Here is a 21,300-nt window from a genome sequence, read left to right on the forward strand (position 1 = left end):
GCTACGAGCAGAGCTTGGAGACATGTTAGATGCAGGGTTAGTGTCATGCTGGTCATGCAAATTTGCATCCCCAAAAGAGGTGGAATTTTTTAGAGAATCTGGGAGTAGGAGGATTTCACCTCTAAGTTGTGCTCCGGCGTTTGGGTGTAGTGCAGAGAAAGGAAAAACAGATTCATCGAACACGATGTCTCTGGAAATATAAACACGGCCTTCAGATGGGTCTAAACACTTGAACCCTTTACGAGAGTTGTTGTAACCAAGGAAGACACATTGTTTAGAGCGAAATTGTAGTTTTTTTGTATTGTAGGGACGCAGATTTGGCCAACACGCACATCCAAAGGTGCGTAGAAAGGAATAGTCAGGTTTCTTGCTCAGAAGGCGCTCATGAGGTGTGGTATTTTGAATGATTCGGGAAGGAAGGCGATTAATAAGAAACATAGCTGTTAAGAAGGCTTCATCCCAAAATTTTAGAGGCATACTAGCATGAGCAAGAAGAGATAGTCCAATCTCAACAATATGTCTATGTTTGCGTTCAGCGGCCCCGTTTTGCTGATGTGCATGAGCGCATGAAATATGGTGTTCAATTCCTATGCGTCGGAAAAGGAGTTTAGGGTTTGGTATTCACCTCCCCAATCAGATTGGACCTTTAATATTTTTCGATCAAATTGTCTTTCAACAAGATTTTAGAAATCTTTGAAGCAGGAGAATACTTCAGATTTATGGCGCAGTAGGTAAATCTATGTAAATTTGGAATAATCATCAATAAAGCTTACATAATAATTGTGTTTCCCGACCGAAGTTGGTGCGGGTCCCCAAACATCAGAAAAAATCAACTCACAAGGCTTGGCTGAAATGCTGGTTGACTTAGGGTACGGTAGCTGATGACTTTTGCCCCGTTGACATGCATCACAAATTGAATTGTTATTTGGATTGGAAACATAAGGAAGATCATAATTATCTAAAATTTGCTGAACTACAGCAGAGGATGCATGCCCTAGTCTAGCATGCCACAATGATGATGACGGCTTGAAGGCGCCAAGTGCTTGTTTATTGGATGACAGCTCGAGAGGATAGAGGCCCCCTTCAGACCTGCCTCGAAGAAGAGTTCTCTTGGTCCCCTGCTCCTTAATGAAAAAATGGTTTGGGTGAAACTCAAGAAAAGCATTGTTATCACGAGCTGATCGATGGACAGATACGAGGTTTTTGCTAGTTTGAGGAACATGAAGGATATTTTTAAGATGGATTTGGCTATGTGGGGATTGCAAAGAGCTATGACCAATATGACAAATATTCATACCTGCACCATTTGCAGCATGCACCTGCTCATTGCCGTTGTACCTGTCGCGGATTGTTAACTTCTCGAGGTCTCTGGTGATGTGATCCGTAGCCCTGGTGTCCATATACCAATTGGTATCTACACCGTAGGAGGAAGAAGTAGTAGCGGCCGCCGTCTTCTGAGGAGGGCCACCGTTGTAGTTGGTGTCGTAGCGGTTCCAGCAGCGGTAGGCCGGATGTCCTTCGAGTCCGCACACTTGGCAGATGATGCCGGGTTCGATGTTTTGGTCGCGTCCTTTGGTGACGTTGCCGCGACCGCCCTTGGGGCCACGGCCAGGTCCCCCACGACCGCCGCGTCCGCGCGAGTTGGTGAAGTTGGTGGGCGGTCCGTCCCCTCGACCACCACGGGCAGCCATGTTGACGGAGGACTGAGGAGTTGTACCACGAAAGGCCACGCGTTGTTCATGGGCCACCAGCTACGCGTAGAGTTCGGAGATGGTGATTGGCTCCACACGGGTGGCGACAGAGGTGACGACGGACTCGTAGTCGATGTCGAGGCCGGTGAGGATGTACGAGACGAGTTCCTCGTCATCCAGCTTGCGGACCGCCGATGCCATGTCATCAGCGAGCCCCTTCATCTTCGTATAGTACTCGGCCATAGACGAAGATCCCTTCAATGCTGTGGCGAGTGCCATCCGCGTCGAGATGACACGAGCACGAGACTGGGAGGCATGTTGCTCCTGAATGGCGGCCCATAGAGTAGCCGCGGTTGTGGCGGATGAGACTGGGCCAAAGATCTCTTTCCAGAGAGAGGAAAACAAGTAGCTGAGGACCTGTTGGTCCTTAGCGATCCACTTGTTGTATTCTGGATTGGGGGTGGGATCGGGTTTGGGTGTGGATGAATCAGCCGGGGATGCCGGCGTGATGAATTCAGATGGAGGTGTGGCAGATGGGGAGATATATCTCCAGCACTCGGCTCCCTTGAGTGTGGCGGATACCTGGGCATACCACATGGAATAATTGCCCTTGGTGAGTAAGACGGTGGGAGGGGGAGGAAACCGAAGGAGAATGCAGCGGATTGCGCCATGGATCGGAAGAATTGTTTCCGTATGGAATATGGAGCTAGATACCATGTAAAAAGTAATGGGTGAACGGGATGACCTTTCCTGGTTCCCGGTTACGTGTTTATATAGTGGAGGGAAGAGTCCCCTCCGTGGCTTTACATAGAGATAGGTACAATATTGACTTGACTTGATCTACATTCTATTCTAGCCTATGCATGTATGCAATATTGACTTGACTTGATCTACATTCTATTCTAGCCTATGCATGTATGCATGGTAAACAATGGTGAACACAACACCACGTGTTTTACTTCTAACATCCACAACCTTCCAGCAGTCATTACAAAAATCCAAATCATACAATGACATAAAAGAAGTTCAACTGGCACATCAAATGTTCACATCCACACAAGACTCAACTGACTCAACGAGACTACGAGATAAAACTGATATGGCATCCTACTCCTATGGTGCATTGCCGGTGATGCTGGGCGGTGGAGTCTTCTTCTTGTAAAGCAGTGGTAGTCCAAGCTGCTCTCTGAGGTTGTTTGTCATTTCCTTGGAAGCGATCCAAGGACTCCTGCTTGTCGCGCAATTCCTCCTGTAGGTCCTCATTAGCCATCTGCAAGACATGCATATGTCTGACAGTGGCATCCAATGGTGTGTCGACCTCCTGTGGGTTCTCAGTGGACCAAGTACCAATGGTGGAGTCATAGCAACGAAGGATCATGACCAATTACGCAGCCATGAATATAAAAGGTACATGTAAAGGAAGAATCGCAATAGGCCCTGAGCATTGCCTGAGTTAGCAGGAAAAAGAAAGAGATGTAAATTGTGTAACGGTAGCCGAATCACTACAAACCAGACATTAAACATGGTTTATGATGGAGTCATGACAGCAGGTGCCCATTCACTACAAAATAAATCCAACAGCAAAGGATACACAAAAAATAATAAGTAATCATCATAGAGTTGACATTAGGTAAGAGCAAAATCATATTTTAGATAGAAAAGTTATATTCATTGCAAGCCCAATTGTAAATACATCATTGACAATTGGATGTGCTCAGTAATAGAACAACCAATAAATTGCATGAAGCAAATACATTGTTGACAATAGATGTATGGCGATCAACAAATGGATAAAAATCTGCAACTAATATAACAATATTGTCACGATAAAGGTACCAAAAATAGCAACATTCATGGAAGAATGAAATACTTATGTAATAATCACTGAACAATTCAATTATTTCAGTCTAAAAAAGATCATCATTGCACAATCCCCAAGCCACAGTATATAATATGAATATAACAATTAATCATGTCTGTACAGGGAAGGATATCAATTCTGCACAGGAGGAAGGGGAGGAAGGGGAGGGAGCAGGGGAAAGAGGAAGGAGAAGGAGAAGGAGAGAGAGCTAACACCGGAGTTTAAGGTTTGATCCGTCTGGCATGGTACCTAGGGTTTCGCTGAGTAGAGGAGCGCATGCTTACCAGGCGAGAGGAGGCATCGAGGAGACCGCACGGACGATGGGGGACATGGGGAAGGGGGCGTTAGGCCCCACCTTGCCGACGCACCATCCCTGCGAACGCTGACGCCTCACGCCCGCGCTGCCTGGCCGCTACAGCCTGAGGAGGGAAGGGGAGAAAGAGAGAGGAAGGGGAGAGGGAGGAGGAGGAGGAGGGTGGGTGCCGCCGCCGCGAGCCGGTCGCAGCGGTCGACGTCGCGCATGGTTGCGTCGGAGAGCAAGGGCGAGAGGGACAGCGGGGCGAGTAGAGGTAGGCGGCGGTATTTTTTTCTCTAGGGAGTCGGATGAAAGCGGAGAAGGGGTGGTAGAAGCTGAAACCCCGGTTATATATATACCGTACTGTTGCTACTGCACAAAAGCTAGTAGTTTACGTTGAGAACAGTAAGAAGCTGCGAGGAGCCAGTAGAATCTGCACTGTATAATTAGAAGTTGGTTCTAGAAAATCCTACGGGAGAGACCTAGACTGTTGGATTGGCAGATACAACGGACGAAAACATTTTAGCCGATGTGGATAGGGCTTCTGCTGCAGGAGCTGACGCGGTTTGTAGAGGTGAAATTTCTAGGGATAATTAGAAATTATATATAGCTCATATATTATATATAAAATGACGAAGCGCCTCTAAATTGTTTATGCATGTATGGTAACGGTTGAACTTGAACATCTAGTATCAGAGAATCATACTATCACTAGAGCAGTGCACGGCGTTGGCGCGCGTGGAATGTGCCCGCACATTATTTTTGGGCTAGTTTGCATAGTTGGACCATACTTTAATGGAGTAAGAATTTTAGACCTTTTAACATTTTTTAAGAAGTATAGACGTGTAGTAGCTCAGAAAGTATGTATGAACTTTCCCAGAGTTGCGTACTGTCAGAAGTTAGCATCACCATGTCGGTGGATTGCCATCCAACGGTTTAGGTTTGTCAAATGATATTATGATGACATGGCAAAATACTTTTTTGTTAACGCGACGCGGTTAAAGTCATTAAAGATAGTACAAAACAAATGCAACAAAAAAATTATAAAATAGAAACTGTAGCACTTTCATTTGTATTTAATAAATATTATCCAATCACTTGAGTTTATCAGCCGAATCTGTCTGCCATTCAGTAGTGTTTTTCTCATAATAAATTAGCCAACAATACTTTCTGTCATGACTTATCAGCCAAACGAACAAGGTCGTCTTGCAAATTACAGATAAATTGTACACTTAGTTATTTTTTATCTATATTTAATACTCCATACATGTGCCATAAAATTCGATGTGACATGGAATCTTGAAAAATTTTGCAAAATTTTTTTAGAACTAAAGAGTGTTAGCCACCATGTACCTGTTCTACATACGACATACGGTGAGCACTAAGAATGAAAACAGTCGGAAACGGTCGAAAAACTCTTAAATTGTTTTCTACTTTTACATTTGAAATACGAAAACAAATACAAAAACGTAAAGTCGGACATAAAAACGAACATGAACTTACGAAATATCGAGAATTCCGAAAACGAACCAATTCAAGCGGATTTATGTCGAACATGAAAACCTATGTTTTAAATAGCGAGTTAAGGTCAAGGTGTTTAGCGTTTTATAAATCGTAATTAACGTACTTTAGCGACAAAATTGTGCATGAACGCAAATAGCAACACAATTTTTTTCAAGCTATTTCGAGCTATAGCGGCAAAAATAGCGGGCTATTTTTTCCATGATGAAAACTCAATACAGAATATTGATTTGTAGTACCAAGTGCATGACTAAGTATATGCACGATCAAGTTCAAATGTATATAATAATTAAAAAGTGCATGATCCTTGGTCTTAGGTATTTAATGCAATAGCCCACACATTAATAAAGTCTAGAACAAGTAATTAATAGCTAGCATGAACGTAGCTGACTACCAGTAGAAAGAACGCGGGTGCATGGTGAGTAGTCTGTAATTGGGCTGTGTGACCGTACAGTTGTTTAAATTTGGTTTAAACTAAGGTTTGAATTCGAAATATTTCAAATTAAAAGTAGAAAAGTAGAAAACGGTTAAAAATTATCTAAACCATTTTCTACTTTTATATTTAAAATACAAAACATCTAAAATACGAAAGCGAAAACGATAAAGTCAGACAAGAAAATACGAATTCAATTAGGTTAAATATAGAAAGCTATTCAGTCCGGTTGGGGATATTTTCGTTCCATTTTCACCGTTAGTGAGCACACATAGGCCTTATTTAGTTCCCAAAATTTTTTGGGTTGGTGTACTATAACATTTTTGTTTCTATTTGATAAACATTGTCCAATCATGGAGTAACTAGGCTCAAAAGATTCATCCTACGATTTACAGATAAACTGTGCAATTAGTTTTTATTTTTATCTATATTTAATGCTCCATGCATGTGTCACAAGATTCGATGTGACGGGAAATTTTGAAAAGTTTTGGGTTTTTGGAGGTAACTAAACAAGGCCATAACAAACGAGGCTTTGTTTAGATGCGAAATTTTTTTGAATTTCACTACTGTAGCACTTCGTTTGTTTGTGACAAATATTGTCTAATTATAGACTAACTAAGATCAAAAGATATGTCTCGTGATTTACTGTGTAATTAATTTTTGTTTTTATCTATATTTAATGCTTTATGCATATGTCGTAAGATTTAATGTGACGAAAAATTTTGAAAACTTTTTGATTTTTGGGCGAACTAAGCCGGAATCTTCTTTGGCTCGCGCTCCTCCGCCGCACCTGCGTCTCTGGCCCGCCGCTGGCTCGCGCTCGCTCCCACCTGTGTCCTCCACCTTCCCTGCGCCGGGCGCCTCCGCCACCTGCGACCCCACCTCCGCCATGCTCGCTCTGGCTGCCTCCGCGGATGCCCTCGACGCGGGTGTCCCCAGCCGGCAATATATTTCTTTGTATATTCATTTCATAGAAATAATTTGTAAATGTTTCTAAAAAATCGATATATATTTCTCTGAAATTTGCAATTCATATATAACTATAGAAATTGTGTTATCCCCAAATTACATCACTTTGTCTGATAAGTTACATCGAAAAAACATTATAAATAAAATAAGACCGTGTAAATATAGCTGCATAGGCAAAAAATCAGTTGCCAGGAGCTTCTAAAACTTTCAGTTGCTTTGCTAGGTAGACAGCTATTTAAATCATCACACGGAGCTGCAGTCCGCCGGCTGGAAGGAGAGCACGCCTTGTCCGAGGTCGTAGAGCAGGTGCATGTCCTGCTGCATGTAGTTGCCGATGATGGTCGTCTCGTTCAGCGGCAGCGTGCTGTTCGGCCCTCCCGAGCTGAACACCACCATGCACGCCGTGCTGTCGTCCACGGGCCCCCAGTAGTTCTCCGGCGGCACCACGACGTCCCCGCCGCCGCCGCCGCCGCTTCCGAAGTGCAGGACCAGCGGGGGCACCAGCTTTCCGGCGTCCCCCGGCGCCACGCCGCCGACGCACAGGTCGAGCCCTTCCGCCCCGGCCGGCGGCGGCACGACGCTGGCGCCCAGCTGCCGGACGAGCTCATCTCTCAGTGCCTGGTACGCCACGTCGATGAGGCTCGTGAACGGGGAGCCCGAGTCGATGAGCGTGCCGCCCCACTTCGCCGGCGCGACCTCCCGGAGGTCGAACGCGGCCGCGGGGACGTCGAGCTTGGCTGTCCCCACCGTGATCCCAGTGAGGGGAAGGTAGTAGAACGAGTCGAACGGGTCGTCGTCAGGGTTCTTGAGGAACGGCACGGACGTCGCCGGCGCGCCGCCGCCGCTCAGGCCGGCGGACGCGCCGACGAACAGGGTGCTCGTGTTCGCGGCGTCGCTGAAGTAAGGCGTGAGGCAGTAGGAGAACTTGTTGTCGCCGAGCTGCGACGGCAGCGACAGCTTGCCCCTGCCCAGCCCGATGATGCCGGACGCGCCGTCCAGGGAGCCCGGCGTGAGCCTGCTCGCGGTGATGCACCCGAAGGCGAGGCTCACGTTGTTCTCCGACGACTGGCCGTGGCCGAACGTGAACACCTCGGTGCCGAGGAACCCGCCGATGGCGCCGGCGCCGTAGGCGGTGAGCACGGCGCACGCCTTGCCGTCGCGCGCGCACCGGGTCTCGGAGCCGAGCAAGCACGCCGTGTCGTTGCACGCCACGGGCTTGGCCGTGCGCGACCGGGACGGGTCGTAGAAGGTGAGGTCCTGGCCGAAGCAGCCGTTCGCACGGCAGGTGGAGCACTGCGTCCAGATGAGGTTGCTGCCGGTGTCGATGATGGCCGCCGCCTGCTGCGGCGGGTCGCCGATGAGGTACTCGGCGATGTACTGTGTCTCGTTCCAGTGGATGGGCGCGCTCGCCTCGCCGCCGCCACCGGCCATGGACGCCAGACGGCGGTGGGTGCGCTCGGTGGCACGGCGCATGCGCTCCTTGGTGGTGCAGTTCTGCTTGGCGTCGACGTGGGTGAGCTCGAGACGGAGGCCTGCTGCTGCTGCTGCTGCCGCCGCGCAGGTGGAAAACGCCAGGGCGGCGCACAAGAGCGCGAGCCAGAGCAAGTTTCTCGAGGGTCTCGCCATTTTTGTGGTATGTACTGAGCTCCTTGGCGTCTGTGTGTGCATGTGGGGAAGTATATATACACGCAAGCAAATGAGTGAAGAATTATTGGATATTTGGATGGGAAATAAAATGTCCATATGTCGACATTGCAACCTTTTAATTGCAATGGGTGTATTTGAAATTTACAATTTTTTTTGTAAATTCAAAATAACAAAGTTTTGATAGGATAAGCACGAGGTTTATATATCTATACTGGCTATGTTATTGACGAAGATCACGCGGATATATTATTTGATCATGCATCAAGTTGACTAGACTTCATCTACCTAGCTATATATGTTGCTGAGTTAATGTTTAAATGGAACAGTTAAAGGTTATTGCGTATTGGCAGATGTCATTCATGACAGTGATGTTTACGTTGGAATTCACGTCTAGCAAGAGCAGATACAATACAAAGGCGCGCAACCTTCCGAAGCAGAAGAATTACGTATTGGGCGATGCTATCAATGAGTAGGTAGGAGTGGCATTTTTGCTGTCAGTGACTTGGTCATCCGAAATTCCAAATAAAAACCTACGTATAAATTAAGATTATTCTTCGGCAAGTGGGTGGCAAATCCACGTCTAATCTCCAAATGCCAAACATTTGTTCGATCTTGATGTATAGAAAATGCTCCGTGCTAAATATATTAATTCTTGCATTGTACCTCTAGAAGCTCGGAACTTGATCGCTCTTTTGGTGGTAAAGATCGATATTTTTTTGGCACTCGATCTCTTGTAGAGGACAATCAGGTGGCATCATGTTGGCTGTTAGCCTCCAATTGTTTGAGATCTCTTCAGTACTATAACTTTCATTTAAGTCCTTTCTCCATAGAGATCATTTGAAAATATTTGACCATACATCAAGTGGGTGGCAAATCCGCGTCTAATCTCCAAACGTCAAAGCATTCGTTTTTACTTATAAAAATGCTAGGCGCTAAATATGTCAATTCTTGTGATGTACATTATGTACAAGCTCGCAAAACCATCTACTTTATCTTACTAGAAAATTGGACCCCATATTACAAAATATATTATTTTTTGACATGTACTATATATACAAGTTAGGAACCATTTATTATATGTTATACTTCAAAAAAAAGATACTAGTAAGGGCAATCGCAACAACCCAAAAACTAGGTGTTTCTATGTTTATTAGTTAGGATGATAACTAAGCAAAATGGTGATGTGGCATTGTAATTAATGAAGAGAGGTGAGAAAATGATTTTTTAGAGAAGAAATTATATCTACAGGGAACCAATATAATGAAGAAATGTGATAGGCTGATAGGAGAGAGATAATTACATTGTTGGACAATATTTATTTTGAAGAAACCAACCATTGAAAATATGATTTCTACATGTAGTGTCTAGATGACTTAGCAAGTATATATATAAACTATCTCATAACTTTTGAATTGTGACTACCCTAAATATAAATGTGTGTTGCTATGGACCAAGCTACTAACTTTTGTTTGGTAAGGCTTCTTTGCAAATGGTTTCACCTAAGAATACAGAGAAGCCGAAGAAACCATGTTTTGGTTGTGGAGACATCGAGTTAGTGTTTGGTAGTGTTTCATTAGAAAAGTTAGAGAAGCCAGAGTTGAAGAGAGCCTAAAAACCTAGAACCATCTTATCCATAGTGGAGTTTTACCTCACATGGGTCAGATTGACAGCCTAGGCAAAGGTTAAGGCGGCCACAATCTCTGAGCTTCTGTGCATGAGCTAAGTAGGCTTAATGATGCTAGTACATTCCAAACACGATGTTGCTTTAGCCCGACAGTGAGTTGTCTTTTCTTTTCAATTGTTGATATTTTAGTTTTTAGTATTTATTGTTTGTTTGTGCATGAAATTTTCTATAGGAGTATTGGACCCATAAGTATTTGCATATTCTGCAAAAAACATATATGGCATATTTGTTAATTTGGCAAAGATGAGTCTTCTCAGTTAAGTGCTAGTACTTATGGATTATATTAGCGTGGGAACTGAACTATGCTGCCTTCCTATGCCAATCTGCCATGACGAAGCTATAAGTCATCCTCATGCTGCAGCTCAGAAGCTCACCATCCATACACCATTAGGCTCTGTTCAGTTCACAGGGATCCAATGCCCAAGCTATTTTTTTCAAATATGGGAATAAGTCACTACCAGAATCTAGAATTATCTTTAGTACCAAAAACTACCAATAGAATGCTAAAATTGTCAAAGAATAATCCTTGGCTATTAACCATCAAGCAAATTCTGTCAAGGATACACATAAGGGAAATTCATTTTCTTAGCGGTTTTGTCACTTGAATGATGATTTTCTTGGAGACTAGCTGTGAAGGAAATTAAGAGAACAACTAATTTTGCAAAACAACAAGAAAATGTTCAAACCTTCAAGTAAATTAGTTTTCCTTAGTGTCGGTAACCTCCAAGGAAATATTCTAGAACCCCAGGTAATTATTATTTCCTTGGCTACCCTTCCCTCCAAGGAAATTGTGGTTTTTCTTGACTATCATTAACCGCCAAGATAGTTCTGACTTTGTATTTGCAAATAATTAATCAAATAAATTATAATATTTGAGTCACTAAACTCAACTAACATATGATGAAATGCATATAATTTTTTTGTAGTGGGGCAGCAACACTCTTGTTCTTCCGCCTTCAATGCTTATAGAGGAGCTGAAACATTTATGATGGAGCATCTCCATTGATCCAAGGGGATCGCCAAAATAAGGCTTTTGTCATTGTGTACATGTACCCTTGTGGTAGCCATGAATGATCAAAATCCACCACATCTATAGGTAACTCCATCTGGACCCATGGTTTGTGTGGTTAAGTCCAAGGAAACCAGAGCTAAAGTTGAGCATGCAGCCCGCAGGCCAAAGACACGGCCCAAAGCACGGTCATTTGGCCCGGCCCGAGCACGGCACGGCCCGATCCTAACTGGGCCCGAGCCGGCCCGAAGCACGTTGCGGGCCGTGCTTGGGCCAACCCCTCGGCCCGCTGGGCGGCACGGCACGGCACGCTTTTAACAGCAGGCACGGTGTCGGCACGGTATCCGAAAATTTGTGAAACTTGAAGTATCAGGTTCTATGACTTGTGAAACTTGTAACTTTTGGCAAGTAAAATATGATATGAGAGTATATTGTGTTATGTGAATTGTGAAGTATTAATGTATGTGACTTGAATGTAATGTATTTATGCTTTGTTAAATTCTATATTAAATTTGGTGTTTTTCATATATCGGGCCATGGGCCGGCCCGAAGGACTATTGGGCCTCGTGCCTTTCGGGCCGGCCCGGCACGAAAATCGGTCCACGGGCCGTGCCTGGGCCGTCAGGCAGGCACGATGGCCTGTGGAGGCACGGGCCGTTGGCACGCGGGCCATACGGGCCCGTGCCCTTTCGGGCCGTGCCTAGCACGGGCCCGTTGCTCATCTTTAACCAGAGTCAACACAAGCAAAGTGTGCGAGCAAAATGTTCCAGGTCTGGAATTCCATGTCCTCCAAGATGGGTTGGCCAATCTGCTTTCTTCCAACTAACCTTGCATTTGCCTCCTTTGAGCTCCTCACATCCCGCCCACAAAAATGCATGTCTTTCTTTGTCCAAATTCTTATTGAACTATAGTTTAATTATCTGCATGTTGAAATAAGAACTACTACAGACTTTTCAGTTGAACAATGATGAAGCTGAATATTAGTGATATGGACTATTTTGTTGGAGAGCAGGTTTAACATCTAAGATGACCACTAGAAATGCTCTAGTCAGCTAGTAGTAGCGTTAAGTGATCGATGCCAATACATGAAGTTGGATATCAGTGATCATTCAATGCAGCAAATAAAATGAGATAGATTGCCAAGCTTTATGAGGTACAAAATATATTATACGATATATCTCTATATGTTAGTATTTCTTAATGCAAACAGAAATAATCCACAAACACATAGAATTACCGTTATAGTTCACCTGGAATTATTCAAAGTATCATATTTTCCATAGGGAGCAGAGGTACTCTTCTAGCTAGTTCATCTAAGGACAAAACAATGGTAGAGTTGGTAGAGGTCAAGATGGATTCCTATGGCTTTAAGGTCTATGGATAGATAAATTTTGCTTCTACTCACTCACTTTGGGCAACGTGAGCACTTGGTCTGCCAAGCGTTGCTAGTCTGTAGCTCTACATCAAACACGAACATAGGGGATTACAAGGGACGGATAGGGTTGTCACCACCTATTTCCTATCCCTCTATTGTGGGTCACGAGGCAAACAAAGGTAGCCTCTAGCTTAGACATCACGTCTACGCTATCGACTACTACTCTAGCATCATATAGGGTTATCCATTTTATCAGGAGCCCTCTACTAGAGTATCTACTACAAGAATGGATGATGAACCTGCAGCAAATAAGAGTGAAACTTAACTAAAAGAAAAGGACTCAATACCACAAGAACCATGAACACTCACTTAGCGAAAGAATCCGTCGAGGTATAGGTGTTTGTTGAGGTACAAGATGTTGAGACACCAATAAGTCTGGTGCTTCCATGAGCTCTCCTCACATCCTAGCCATCTAGGATTCAAAGAATCCAAGAGTAACAAATTGAAAACCAACCACTACCTAGCACTAAAACTCCACAAATGCCCAAGAATGGAAATTAGCCCTTAGAGAGGATCTCTATTTTTTTCAATTGTCACTTAAGAAGATTGTTGGGATTGACACCTTTGGCAAACAACACCCTCTTCATCGGGGGCCTCGATTGATGTTTCTTACATGATCTCGAAGGTATAAAGCCATAGCTCGGAGTACCTGCAAGGACGCAAAGGTCTGAGTTGGCAGATGGTGGAGGTGGTTTTGGAGCTTCCTAATAGCCTGAGGACACCCTTAGGACACCACATCTTTGCAATGGAGACAATAACAAGGGCAAAGGTGGCAAATGAAAGATGTTGTAGGTTCATTACCATGAAGAGTAATTAGAATGCCGATGTGTGACCTCCAATGGCATAACACTCAAGGCACTAAGGGTTTATTTTGGTCTGAGCTCACGTCCTACGTCCACCAACGATTTTGTATTTTGAGCGTTCGAGAGAGAGGGGGTTACAATCAAGCAGGGGAGAGAGATGTGTAGTTATAGGGAGTTGCAAGAGTTCTTGCTTTGCTTCCATTGCTAATGGTGTCATGCCTGTCTTATAAAGCAAGAGATACAAGATGGTTCTTTGAGATGTAGTGGACTGACAACGAAGGTTGCGGTGCGAGATCCCTAGGATATGCTATGTGGATCATGGATCTGGCCATCTTGGTCTTTGCATAGTGCGAACACAAGGTCGAGAAGTACCCTTGTGGTACGTTTTGTGATGAGTGATTGTCAACGTGATCCACGAATAGGTTGAGTTGGTGACTAACATTACCATGGCGAAAGCTACGTGTGCGACATGTCTCTTGGCTTGTGGTGTTCAGCTGTGGAGCTCGGAGGCGGTGGTCGACGGCGAGGTGAAGGTCAAGTAGAGACGTGCCGTGCTGATGGACCTGGAGCGGTGAAGGACGGACGTGAGGCTTGGACTGACGGACCAGGAGGCCGGGTGACCAGCCGTAGTGGCTGACATCTGGGACATCGACAAGTGCGAGTGTACATGGGAGTGACCGTGTTGACCAAGTCAAGACGGCAGACGCGAGTCGAGCGAGGCTCAGGAGGACTTAGCGGGCCGGCCAGTCGAGGACGGCGGTGACACGTGTCGAGTGGCGGGGAAGCATATGGAGTACGCTACTCGTGGCGGGTTTCGCGGGTTTGGGCCTCAAAACCCGGGCGGAGGTCCCGATGCGGACGGATGGCACGTGGCGGCATCGATGAGATCGCTTCGGAGCGAGGCTACCGGTGAGGAGGCGCGGTGGCCGTCGGATTTAGGTCATGTCGAGTTGGACTAGAATGCCCATGGGGCTAGCTAGTTCGCTCAAAAATATCTAGGGACATTTGGGGAATATGTAATATGCCTGATAAATAAACCGGGGGAGTTCCCCATCTTCCTAAGGGCCTTTTACATATTTACCATTATAACGGTTGTCTCTCACCCGATTATCACTCTTATAATGTGTCATACATATTTACCATCTTTAAGCGATAACTCTTACATTTAGACCACATTTGCACATGTGGCAACCCAGACCCACTGACATGGTGGTGCTGACTCAGCATGGGCAGACGAAATGACGATGCTGCCCCTGGCCTCATTTTCTTCTAAACACAGCAGCATAAAAACCCCTCTATTGATAAAAAAAACACAGCAACATATTTTATTTGCACACAGACAGCAACATAATACAAGGATTTGCTGTGTTTTTTTTATGTTGCTGTGTTTTTTTTTATCAATAGAGGGGTTTTTATGCTGCTGTGTTTAGAAAAAAAATGAGGCCAGGGGCAGCATCGTCATTTTGCCTACCCATGCTGAGTCAGCACCACCATATCAGTCGGTCTGGACTGCCACATGTGCAAATGTGGTCTAAATGTAAGAGTTATCGCTTAAAGATGGTAAATATGTATGGCACATTATAAGAGTGATAATCGGGTGAGAGGCAACCGTTATGATGGTAAATATGTAAAAGGCCCTCTTCCTAACCCTCTCTCCACCTCTCTCTCGGTACTCACTCCCTCTTTCTGAAGTTTCAGTTTTGCTCTCTCGTAGCTCTCTCTCTCTAGGGTTAGGTTTTCTGATTTCTAAAGATTTGATGAACTGAAAAATTGGTGATTGTACTTGTGTTTTTGACATGGGAATGGAGGCCCGAATCCTCCTCGTGCCCTCTGGGATTCGTCACGTTTAGTTGTGATTTTTGGTTGTCCCAAAATGTGCTTGTGCTAATGTTTTTCGCGAGTTACTGTTCATCATTTTCTCCCGTTGTTGATTTGTGCTTGTCTTGAGTTTTCTGTGGAATTTGTTTGGCTGTGATGACGCTCCATCGAGTGATGTACCTGCTCACCAAGTGATATGATTCAATTCCACTCGTGCATCAAGATTCAAACAATTTTTGATTTTGGGGAATTTTTCGAGTTCTTACTCGTGATCTGAATTTCCCGGAGGGAGAACTCGTCTTGGGCCATGATTTCTTGGAAATAGCTTTTCTTCTATGCTGTGATTACCTATGCAAATTTTGGGAACAAATCATGAAGCTTTGGTCAAGATTTCTTTGATTTTTGGCTCACTGTTCTTCCTGTTCGCAGCGCTCTGTGTCTTTTGGTTGTGTCCTGCGGAGAGCAGACCCTCCGACGGGCTCCTTGTTCATTGTGAAGGTCGAGCAGCAGGAGCTGCGCTCGTGCTCTCAGGCACCGAGCTAGTGCTCGTCCATGTGCACAGGCACCCGCCTGTTCTTGCTGTGAGGTAGAGCACTCAAGCACAAGCAGCAGCTGCTCACCCGTGGATTCCAGTAATCAGCCTCGAGTTTGTCTGCTTGCTTTCGATGTTTGTTTTGTATTCGTTCTCGGTCCCAGAATCTGTGTTCACATCCAGCAGGCAGCAGTGCCCATCGTGAGCCAACAGCCAAGGTGAATCAGTGTTTGATTGTGATTGGTCAGAAGCTAACTTGTTTCATCCGTGATTCACTAATTGTTTAAAGCTTTGAACATTAAATTACTTTTGGATTCTCACGGTTGTGAATTTATTTAGTTCTTGTTGCGAGTGGATTGAGCAGAGGAGAGAGTCACATACCACAAGCATCTAGCTCTGCAGATGAAATTTTCAAGGGATTTTCTGTCCAATTTTTTTGCAGCCATGATTTCCTGTTTCGCTCGTAATTTAGTCGTTTGAGTTCCAAATCGTGTTCTGTCTGTTGCGTTGGTTTTCTACCGCTGTGAGTAATCAATCTAGATACTCTCGTCACCTGTTGGCTTGAGTATTTTAGGTTTGACAATTTGCTCTTGGGACAGAGGCCAAATATATATTTCCAGAGAAAATTTAAGGCTCCCATTCACCCCCCTCTGGTCGCCGTTTTCGATCCTTCACATAGCGAGCTATTGGATGGGCCGGGCCACTCCTATTGATTTTTCATCCATTCACCTCCTCGGTCGCCTCACCTCTAAATACTATATTATCTCTAACTACGTCTAATGAGCCTAGCTCTCAAGACATAAGAGAGAGAGGACGAATGTGATGAAAGAGAGAAGAAAGATTATGGCCGCAACTAGCTCGAATGAATATTGGTGATCTCGATTTGCAAGAAAATTAGCTTGATTTGGGTTCAATTTAACATTATGCCTTCGAACCGATTTATCCAAAACTGATTTTTGGTTAACGCTTCTCTAAAACCAAAATTGTTTATAACCGATTAAATCGAACCGATTTGACCAAATTAACCAAATGTTCAGGCCTAACTAAGGAGGACTTCCATGGACATAGTGGCTCTGGATGCAATGAATTAAGGTTCTATTTGGCAATTACGGAGGAAAGGAGCAAAGTTGAAGAGGCTTTATGAGAGGAAGGCAGCCATGGCCCATGGAGATTGTGCCTAATGTGGAGCTATCAAGGTGGTGGATTTTACCCTTACAACATGACTAAGGAGGCATGCACCATAATGCAAGCAACTAAATACAACACTATCAAATGTAACTTATATGAGTCTAGCCCAACCAAACACCAACACATTGCATATATCTATGTTAAGCTGGACTATAGTGCATAAGGGCCAATACATGTCATGTCTAGTGCAGGAAACTAAAAGTTTTCATGTCTGCAAAAGCTTTTTCTCATTTTTCCATTGGTCAGCTGGATTTCCTCATACCGAGGAGGCTACATCCAATGAGGGTGTTGTTGCTGTCGACGAGGGATGTTTTCAGCCACTTACAAAAACTTCGATATTACTTTGGGGTAATAAATTATTTATTATCTTTCTAAAAAGCCTATGCAAATCTTTTGTGTGGAAAGTTTTGGGAAATAAGTTTATTTAATTAAAAAGAATTCATTTTCAATGTTTTTACAAAAATCATTTTGAAAAGTTTTTTCACAATTCATTATATATTTTATGGAAATATTCATAAAATATTATAGAAAATATTGCTTTTGAATATGACATGAAAAGTTTAAAATGAAAATATATAAATATGCATTGGAGAACAGTTTTTAGAAAAAGAAAGACCGGAAGAGGAAAAACATATATATATTAGAAAAGACTGTTATGTGCTGAATTTGACGGCTGGCAATTAGTGCTGAAAAAATATAGGACGTGCTCCTCTGGAAAGTGAGGCCCATGAGGCGTATCGATCAAGCACCGTCCACTCTCACATCAAAGGCCGAGGTGGCCTCGCCTCCTTCGACTAAACGCCTTGCGGATAACGGGAGGGCGAGCGAGCGACGGGACGGCACCAATGGCGATGCGAGCAGCTCCGGCGGCGGCGACAGGCTTCTTCTCTCCATCCTCCGTCTCTCCGAGGCGCTTCTCGTCCGCCACACCGCCGGCGTCACTCTCCACCGGGCGCTGCATCCAGCGCCATCGTCTCCGCGCCTTCCCAAGTACAGTGTTGCTATCCCTCCGTTCCTTCCTTTTGGTGTTCCCATTTCTCAATGAACAAATACCATCCTCTCGCTCCATTCCCTTTGCAGGTTCGGAAATACCTCTAGAGGAACTCAACCCATCCGTCGATCTACTTGTAGGCTCCATCCCTCTGCCTCACCGCTGTTTCTGTCAATCTGTCATCAATTTATCGCCCTGTTATTTCTTGAAATAATCGTTATCCTGCTTATGGACGGACTTTGCATGGTTTTCTTGGTTGCAATCCCAATGCAGAGGAAAACTGCGGAGGCCGTCGGCGATTTCAGGAAAACGCCCATCTATATTGTCGGTATGCTTCTCAGCTTCGTTTGGATTTTTTTTTTTGGATCAAGTGTTAGCCACCACAATCAAATTTAGATACAGTTTAAATTTGGTAACACAACAAACTAACATTACACTTAGCAACCCAAAGGTGTCTCCGATGTGATCTGCCTTGTCATTATAATTTATAAACATTATAATGGGCAAGGTGCCTAAGTCCAAATGTCAGGTCATTATGCATCTAAACAGCACAAGAGAAAACAACTGTCATTGGTGTGAGGACATTGTTGAATTCTAAGTCTCAGCAGTTTCTTCGACTACCACAATTTACAGCAAATGAATATCTTCACTGGACGAGACAGAAGACAAGTTGCCAAACTTTTTTCTAGTTGAGTGTCCAATTCCTTCTGCTGTCATGGTGTTCCCACAGTTCACGTTGATCACCACTAGAACAGGGGTCTGTTGTTCTCTAGCTAAGTAATTGCAGTCCCAGACTCATCCTACAATTTTCTGCCAAGTTATTTGAGATAAATATAGATTACTGTGAGGGGAAGGGTCGTTTCTTCGTGGTTCCTACAGAGCTTGTAAATTTGATTAACATTACAATCCTTGACAGTAGCTTGTCCATTGTGACCATTTTGTTCTGCAGTAGGAGCCACAGTTGTTTTCGAACTTGCATTTGTTTCAACCTATGACATCCAAATCAGCATCCAACCTTTTTTTGTTAGCCAACCAAACAATTTTGCCTCATAAGCTGATTTCTGATTAGTCCACGAGCAGATGAGCTCCAGGATGTCTTCTCCTCTTCATGTGTTAAATCTGTGCCTTGAATAGGGGACAAAGGTTTAGCAAAATGCTACAATTGTTGACGGGATGGCCCTTTTCATCCAGGTCCTGTTCTGAAGAGCTCTGCTGCAAGCCTGCAACCTTCCAAGTTTTCCTCTAGGCCAAGGTGTACACTGCCTGTGCAATTTCTTTCAAAGTAGCATGTCCAGCCTGCTGTTCTAAATCTGCTGCAATCTTCATGCTCATGCAAGAATTTAACCTGGGTGCCGTTAACTAGCATGACAGCAGTACAATTCCTTGTCCATCAGTCTGCCTCGTCACGGAGTGTGTTCATTCCGATCCATGCTATTTTGTCCCTTCTGAGTTTACTAGAACCATGACATCTCACGCTAATACTCTAATGTTACTTGATGAAAAAAATAGGCCTGGTCCTGGCCAGCAAGATGCAACTGACTGGATTGTTCCTTCATGCATAGGCACGGATTGCACAGCCAAGCGCAACATCGCCAAGCTGCTTGCGAATTCCATAATATACCGCTACCTCTGCAGTGAGGAACTGCTTGAGGATGTTCTTGGTGGGAAGGACGCCCTCAGAGCCTTCAAAGAATCTGATGAGAAGGGCTATCTTGAAGTCGAGGTTCTTTCCTTCTTTCTCCTTTCCTCCCTCTATTTTTTTTTACTAGTTTTCTTGCTCAAAATGTTACTGCCCCTACATTACCTTGCACTAATTTTCCATTCTTCTGTCTCACTGCTAGACCGAAGGGTTAAAGCAGCTCACGTCCATGGGTAGCCTTGTGTTGTGCTGTGGTGATGGCGCTGTCATGAACTCAACCAATCTGTATGTATGGATGCATCTCCATTGTCTATTGTTTTTGTCACACATGTAAAGTTATTAATTATAAGCATACATATGCTGGTGTTTATGAACCTCCAGGGGGCTACTGAGGCATGGTGTCTCCATTTGGATTGATGTTCCTCTTGAAATGGCAGCAAATGATATGCTGAAGAGTACGGGAACACAAGCTACTACGGATCCAGACTCTTTTTCTCAGGTTAGCCTAAATTTTGTTTGATGCTCTCTATGGATGTGATGACTGACTGAAATTCAAGTGTTATTTGTGAAACATGGTGCCACATCGTCTGGATAGTTATTAGCATGTTTATCTTTTAACTTGACCTTACTATCTATCTACATGTGTAGGCGATGAGCAAGCTCCGTCAGCGGTACGATGAACTGAAAGAGCGCTATGGAGTTTCTGATATTACTGTTTCAGTACAAAGTAAAGATAGATCCTCAAACCGCCTTTCATTCCCTTTGAGTTACAGTTAGTAAATGGTAAATATTTAGAATCGGGTGAACTTTTTTTTCTGAGATGCCTCAACACCTTTCAGGTGTCGCTTCTCAGCGTGGGTACAGCAGCGTTGACTCGGTGACACTTGAGGACATGGTCCTTGAAGTAAGTCAGCAACATTTTATTTATTTCCAGACCACATATGTCTTCATTTTGGACAATTAGGCACAGCACTTGTAACTGCTGAATACAACTGATTCTAACATCGAGAAGCTGATCGTGAATTTGATTTCCCAGATCGTGAGGCAAATCGAGAAGCTGATCCGAGCAAAGGAGATGATGGAAGCTGCAGGGAGGCCCTTCTAAACTAGATAGTAGATACCATGCTGCATACACAATATTTATGCTCCGGCATACCAATTGCCTGAACTCCAACGCTTCGCTGCTCAAGAAACTGATTGCAAGCGTGTGAAGTCCAAGGAGCTGAAGGTCGTTGTTCCACTCGAACATGCTTATATTGTAATTGCAAGATCATTTGCCATTTGATAGTGCAAATGCATTACGTGTTCATCTGCCATGGCTGAATTTACTGTCTATTGGAAATGGCAGTTTTGCCTGTATACATGGGCCCAGCAGCCAAAATTTGGGAATTTTGGTGAAAGGAAAATTTCAGAATGCATTTATAGTGACTATGTTACAATGCTAAGGTTTTCTACCTAAAAATTTTTCATCCATCCCGTCGAGTCTTTGGACACATGCATGGAATATTAAATGTAGACAGAAAAAAAACTAATTGCACAGTTTGGTTGTAAATCGTGAGACAAATCTTTTAAACCTAATTAGTCCATGATTAGCCATAAATGCTACAGTAATCGACATGTACTAATGACAGATTAATTAGGTTTAATAGATTTATCTTGTAATTTCTAAACGAGCTATGTAATTTGTTTTTTTATTGGTTTTCAAAAACTCCTCCGATATTCTTCTGACACATTCGATATGACACCTAAAATTTTCTTTTCGTGAACTAAACAGGACCTAAACG

At 44.1% G+C, this 21,300-nt stretch overlaps 2 protein-coding genes across 3 annotated transcripts; one reads left to right on the forward strand and one right to left on the reverse strand.

Annotated features, from left to right (window-relative positions):
* LOC8068092 (aspartic proteinase nepenthesin-1) lies at nt 6,790-8,410 on the reverse strand. The gene has a single exon (XM_002443342.2). It carries the CDS (start codon nt 8,394-8,396, stop codon nt 7,014-7,016), a length of 1,383 nt encoding a protein of 460 aa, XP_002443387.1. The 5' UTR covers nt 8,397-8,410; the 3' UTR covers nt 6,790-7,013.
* LOC8068868 (probable inactive shikimate kinase like 1, chloroplastic) lies at nt 17,620-20,987 on the forward strand. 2 transcript variants are annotated; one of them, XM_002442300.2, is made up of 9 exons: nt 17,620-17,876; nt 17,967-18,013; nt 18,151-18,205; nt 19,440-19,600; nt 19,719-19,801; nt 19,898-20,015; nt 20,165-20,243; nt 20,356-20,420; nt 20,553-20,987. In XM_002442300.2, the coding sequence occupies exons 1-9, from the start codon at nt 17,732-17,734 to the stop codon at nt 20,619-20,621; spliced, it is 822 nt and encodes a 273-aa protein (XP_002442345.1). In that variant the 5' UTR covers nt 17,620-17,731; the 3' UTR covers nt 20,622-20,987. The 2 variants fall into 2 exon arrangements, with proteins under 2 accessions (XP_002442345.1, XP_021301799.1); XM_021446124.1 differs by having other exon boundaries at nt 17,760-17,876; nt 19,069-19,600.

Source organism: Sorghum bicolor, chromosome 8, assembly GCF_000003195.3.
Source record: "Sorghum bicolor cultivar BTx623 chromosome 8, Sorghum_bicolor_NCBIv3, whole genome shotgun sequence".
Classification (NCBI taxonomy): Eukaryota; Viridiplantae; Streptophyta; class Magnoliopsida; order Poales; family Poaceae; genus Sorghum; species Sorghum bicolor.

Coding starts and splice junctions, on each gene's coding strand:
- LOC8068868 (XM_002442300.2), top strand. CDS start 17,732: ATGGCGATGCGAGCAGCTCCGGCGGCGGCGACAGGCTTCTTCTCTCCA. Junction 17,877..17,966: donor TCGTCTCCGCGCCTTCCCAA/GTACAGTGTTGC, acceptor TTCCCTTTGCAG/GTTCGGAAATACCTCTAGAG. Junction 20,016..20,164: donor ATCCAGACTCTTTTTCTCAG/GTTAGCCTAAAT, acceptor CTACATGTGTAG/GCGATGAGCAAGCTCCGTCA.
- LOC8068092 (XM_002443342.2), bottom strand. CDS start 8,396: ATGGCGAGACCCTCGAGAAACTTGCTCTGGCTCGCGCTCTTGTGCGCC.